The sequence below is a fragment of the Saccoglossus kowalevskii genome, chromosome 10 (genome assembly GCF_978046115.1).
Source record: "Saccoglossus kowalevskii chromosome 10, keSacKowa6.1, whole genome shotgun sequence".
NCBI lineage: Eukaryota > Metazoa > Hemichordata > Enteropneusta > Harrimaniidae > Saccoglossus > Saccoglossus kowalevskii.
In genome coordinates, this window is record NC_140650.1 from 25006484 (window position 1) to 25012534 (window position 6051).

Consider the following 6051-nt stretch of genomic DNA (forward strand, 5'->3'; position numbering starts at 1 on the left):
CACTGTCTATCAATAATTTAGCGTTAGCGTCATTGAATAAATCATATAAGGGGCTATCATGCGTCGGTTTGATCAGATTACGCAATTTTCTCAGCTGTAACCGCGACCGATCGTCACTGACGGCTTGATGCTATCTGCAACACGTGTGTCTAATGTAATGTCATTTAACACAATCCACGCACTCAATGGACTCCATGTGATAGTCGCGAAATAAAGTGGTGATTAGTTTTACATGCCTATTTCGAAACGCAATCGAATCATGGTATATTAATTCCATATATAGTGCCTGTCTATGTAGCAACGCGACCCGACTATACGCCTATCGATAGAATAAAGAATACACGAGATGTCACTTCTGATTCGTAAAATAAATAACGCTTGCAGTTAGTCGTTCTTTATATTGTTTGCACCTACGATGTGACACGTATACTGGCTGTCTCTTTTTTTGTTTTACTTCGACCGGGAACGCAATTGTGTTTTAATCAGTTGTGTAGATGATGGTCATTATTTTACACACGTGCGTAAACGTTTGATATACAGTCTGTGATAAACCTGCTCGTCTCAGGAAATCTAATGTAATTGAAAACATACTTAAAGGGAAATAAACATGCTGTTGACACAACGACGGAAATGTCTTCGCTAAATAGACAATACTGCGTCTAATCAGTCGCTGTCTAACGAATGGCATATTTTGAGAGTAACCATGTTGTGTGTATATGTGTGTGTGTGTGTGTGTACGTATACATATCCACGACGTGCACAATTATACATTGGTTTTATAGATTGGAACATCTCCTAAACCGCAACTGTGTTAATCATCGCGTAACATTCTAAATACATGTAGCTTAAATTATAAATGTTATATAAGCGCACGTATACTGTAAAACATGTCTTTTTAGCTAGCATGTTATTTTCGCTAATTTACTAGTAGCTAATCTGAAATTTCGCTAATTCAAGATGTCACTAATTTAAAATGAAGTATATTTTTACAATGAAATTGTTGACACTTTAACAAAATTAAGATACGGTTAATTCATGCATGGAGTCAAATTCGCTAAAATGGCATGTAGCTATTTAAACATGTTTTTACGGTATTGTGTGATTCCTAATACCGAGGACAATACACTCGGTGAAGTGTCTCGATATACGCCTATAAATATATTGTGTTTGTTTTAGAAACTGAGAAAACAGCATTTATAAAATACACGCTAACTGTTAAGCTAACGTCTCTCGCATATGAGATATATGTTGGCGGATCACAACTACAGCAGACCAAGAAAACACACGGCCCGGCTATATTATTCTGGTACATGTTCAAGCTGTTTCTATTAATAACTCACGTTTCCCCCACCAACATCGCCGACTTATGAGTTCGCACATCGACTGCTATCGCAACGAAAGTCATCTAGATGGCTTAGCATTACCCATTCAGGAAATTAAGCCTTTGGTTCCTTCCAAACAGCCACGTTTGACATCATCTCACTTATTTGTTGGTCTCGTAATACTATTCGGAAAGTAATTATGCCGGGGTCTTTGGCTTGGCGGTTTGCCGCAAAAAAATTAAAATCGCTGGCTATATATTCAAAAATTAGATTTCCTATCGCGGTTTATTTGTGCCAGTTGATAATAATAGACAAAGTGACACTCTGCGTCACTTGAAATCGGCAGTCGTTGGCAGAGTGGTAATTTTAAAGTAGTTTATTATAATGACTTTACTGACTGTGAATGAATGAATGCGTAGACACCGTATTCACCTTTCAGTTGGAGTCATAATGCACTGTCTATTAAATGTGTACTCTGCTCAGATTCATTTTCTTCCAAGGTCATGATAATCTTGTGAGGTTCACAACTGTTTCAGATGGTACTAAGATTTCGTTGATGAATGGTTTAAATTAGATCTTTGCGTATAACTGGTTTACATAAAGTGAATGAGTGTCATTGACTACCACTTGACATTTCACTGCTTTCAGGTTGGCATGTAGTTGACCTTCAAAATGAACTAGACAACATAGAATAAGGTACTTATTGAAGTTTTCCCACGAATTATGTTGAATACTAAACCCTTCAACGAGATCCTTTATAACCTGTAGAATTCTTTTACTATATTCAGGCTTGTGTTCTAGATTTTACTGGCAATTGTCAATACGAAACATCATTTGAGTATATAGACAACGCGTTTTTAAGTACAAATCGGAACATGGGACTCGATAAATCGGTGGTTCAGAAACAATAAGTCATTTTAATAAAAAACAGATTAAACAGGATTAATTGGTAATAGAGTGTTCCTCGGCAGCACTAAGTAAGTCAGTGGAATGGGTGACTATCACGTATACGATTGTATTTCAACAAAAGAGATGCAGCACTCAAGTGTTCAAGTGACGGGCGCGAAGATGACTTTTTGATTCACGCGTGGTGTTTGGAAATAGTCAATCAACAGACGATGTACTTGGATGCATATTCTCTCATACGCAATACATCGTCGGATTTTTTTGTTGTTGACGAATTCCCTTTTATCACATACTAAGCAGATGACAGCTTTTTTTCTCGGACTACTTAGCTTCGTTTTCCGCATACATGCACTATTTCACGAGGGAGCCGCATCTCGGAAATTTCTCCACTATTAGCACATGTGGCAGGACTTAACGACTCGACTCAGTTATTACCGTGATTTACTAACACACATCCATTAAGGTAGAATGTGCAACGTCGTCGACTCTCAGATGTCGCACGTAAGATGCAACATAGACGCCTGAGTGTGACACGCGTAGATATTTCTACTGGGCGAATAACAGTTCAAATAGTACTTACAGAAACAAGATATTAGTTACGTAAAAACTACATTCCAGTCACGTATTGATTTTCTCACAAATATTCACGTCAATATATATTTTCAATAACGGACCCGACCGCACAGCTATTGCTAACAATAGCTTTGAAAATTGTCATTGCCACCACCTCATTACCAAAAAACAAATTGCTGACTGTCGTCGATGGAGCGATCGCGGCGATAGTTTAAACGCCACCACTGGCCTTGATTAACAGGCTGCTGATGATAGTACTATGATTCATACATACTAGTGTATATTTCGTGAAGCCACTATCTATTTCAATAAAGGACTATATATTGTGTTATTTCAAAATCATGCGACTGAGGAATGCGTCTTACCTGGAAAAGAAACACAGTCTCAATAACATCCGAAGAGATATCACAAACAATACAACTCGCGTGAAAATGAAAAATTCCATTCCACGGGTTACAGAATTAACAATGCTTGCTCCCACGCATCAACTGACAAATATTCGGGTATTCGGTTGGTCGTAGTACTGGAGTTATACAGTCGATTATTGATTCTTACAATACCGGTAACTTAACAGAAGGGCCTTTTTTGTCACTTAATGTCAGGGACTATTTTTGAAGATTTCTTTTGGGGGAATTGTGGTAGAATTTGAGGGGATAAACAGTGTTTCAATCGTTGCAGGCGATATGACATGTCCGATGAATCTAATACAAGTGATTCCGCGAGATCGCCAACATAGCACGCAATTAGAAGGCATTTTGTTGTCTGATCTCGTGAATTGCCTAGTTTTATACTTCTCGTTGTCATGCAGTTGGCAGTTAGCCGTGTACTATTCGCCACCACAATGACTACGTTGTCACAGTGAAGCAACTCAACCCCAGTATGAAGGGTTCTCCGGGGAGTTTACAATTAAAGGTCGAGGTCAGAGGTTATTCGTTTTTGTCGTAACTGTACTTTCCGATGTGTTCATTATAGAATGATAGGATAAGATTAAGATAGGATGAGATGAGATAAGATAAGATAAAATAAGAAAAGATCGAATCAGCGCCATCTGAATGAATTTGGTTACAAACTGTGAGTTTCGCGTCTTATTTTGAACAATGCTCTTCAATAACTCATGTACCATTGAACATCGTATTGTACTGTGTTGTGCTATATTATATGTTTAGTCACTTCCGTGATTGTATTTTTAAGCCATATTGTCGCTAGTCGCGAAATAAGTTTCGTATTCATCTAGCGAACATTGCGCTACGTCGAATCAAATTATAGTCGAGAACCAATTTATGTATGATTAATTTAATATAACCTAGTACGAGATGAAAATAGCAAAACCTGCACATAAGAAGTACAACGTTTGTAAATGATTTGCTTGATAAATAATTGGCATCGTATTCGTCCCATCATCATGACTCTCTCTAATTGCCCCCCGACAATTATATTTCTCATTTTGTCTGATTTGAGTCCGATTTACATAGTCATCGTCCTTTTCCTTTCTACATCGATTTCGATTTGTTGTTGATTGTTACTGTTAAAGCTGTTACAATTACTGTCCAGGCTTTTGTAATGAGCGGTAAAGCCATTCTCAGATTGGCTCCTCACGGGGGCTCTTCGAGGTTTCATCTCAAAAATTCTTTTTTTAACTCCGGGGTTAGGATTTTGTTTCTTTCGACGAGTTCCAGTTCGTATTTTACGCGGGGCTGGACGTGTATGGTTGGCCATGGCCTCGTCGGTGGAGCTTAAACGCGATCGCGTGCGAAAAGAGGGTTCGTTCTTACCGTTTGTAGCGTAAGAGTTATAGTCTCTTCCCCAGTGGCGGCCTTTCCAAAACACATCTACCAGTAAATGACGAAATGCTTTGCGAAAGTCTCTGTTACAGAAGGCGTAGATGATGGGATTTAGAGCGCTGTTACAGTATCCAATCCAAAAAAGTATAGAAATAAGTATATCTGGGTACGGACACGCGTCCCCGCATATCATCGTAGTAGTATACCACAGAAAGAACGGTAGCCAACAAGCAATAAATGCTCCCATAATAATTCCCAGGGTTTTTGCAGCTTTATGTTCCTTTGTTAGTCGCTGCGTTGATCCCGGAGTGTCCCCTCCCGATAATTCCAATGTGATGGCCCGCGATGCCTGAATCAACAACGCTTGACGTCTGGCAACTAGAAATATCTTGAGATAGGTAAAAATCATGATAATGCAAGGTATCCAGAACGACACACTGGACGAAATTAAGGTATATATTTTGTTGGTTACGAATGGACATTCTTCGGGGTGGGTTTTCTTGTATTCCAAGTGTTCGTTAGTCGAATACCAGCCCATGTGAATTGGCACAAAGGAGATTAACAAAGAGGAACTCCACACACCGCATATCATTTGAAATATACGTTTCTTGGTTATTTTGTTGGGATATTCGAATGGCTGTGTAATAGCCACGTACCTATCAACAGCAATACAGCAAAGATGCTGCAAGGAAGCGTTACTGAAACACACGTCAAGCGAGTTCCAGACGTCGCAAAACGGGAGACCAAATAACCACTTGCCTGTTAGTTCAATGCTAGCGTTGAACGGCATTACAAATAAAGCTACTAGCAGATCCGTGCACGCCAGTGACACAACTAAGTAGTTAGTGAGCACGCGAAGCCGTTGGTGAAGGCAGACTGCTAGCACAACAAGAATATTACCACCAATAGCCAGTAATATAATAATCGTAAACACAGTGGCTTTGATGACCACCACAAATGGTCGCTGGTCGACTGTTGTTTCTTCTAGCACAGACACGTTTTCCGTACTTAGTTCCGACAACGTCATGTTTACCATTAGACTCGGTGCTATTAAAGTAGTCATTCTGTCTCCGTCCATTTCTCTTTAGGCGTATTCCCTCACTGTGAATCCAGTCACGGGGGAATCAATATAACCGGGATCGGTGCGTAGTTAGACCTTGAATATATAGCTGACATCATACCAAACTCGGCGCTGACGGCGTGTTCAACATGTTCGAGTACTGTATTGGACACGCTAATGTACTACTCTTCAGTCATCGAGGCGTTCAGCGTCACACTGTTTTCAAACCGGATACCGGAATGGAAGCTGCGCATCGTAGACTGCCAGCACACGTCGGTCGGCGATTTCAACTTAATGTGCGAATACACGTATAAACTTACATTTCCTATATAGATAATACTACGCTCGCAGTACTCTTTATCGTGACACCAAATTTATACAAGCTGTACGTCATCCAGTACGTCACATC

At 39.6% G+C, this 6051-nt stretch overlaps 1 protein-coding gene across 1 annotated transcript; it reads right to left on the reverse strand.

The window, feature by feature from the left end:
* Positions 1-4078: 4078 nt before the first annotated feature.
* On the reverse strand, positions 4079-6051 carry LOC100368123 (octopamine receptor beta-2R-like). The gene has a single exon (XM_002733880.3). It carries the CDS (start codon positions 5658-5660, stop codon positions 4266-4268), a length of 1395 nt encoding a protein of 464 aa, XP_002733926.3. The 5' UTR covers positions 5661-6051; the 3' UTR covers positions 4079-4265.

Bases quoted from the DNA above. Each gene is read 5' to 3' on its own strand.
- LOC100368123 (XM_002733880.3), bottom strand. From the start codon at position 5,660: ATGGACGGAGACAGAATGACTACTTTAATAGCACCGAGTCTAATGGTA.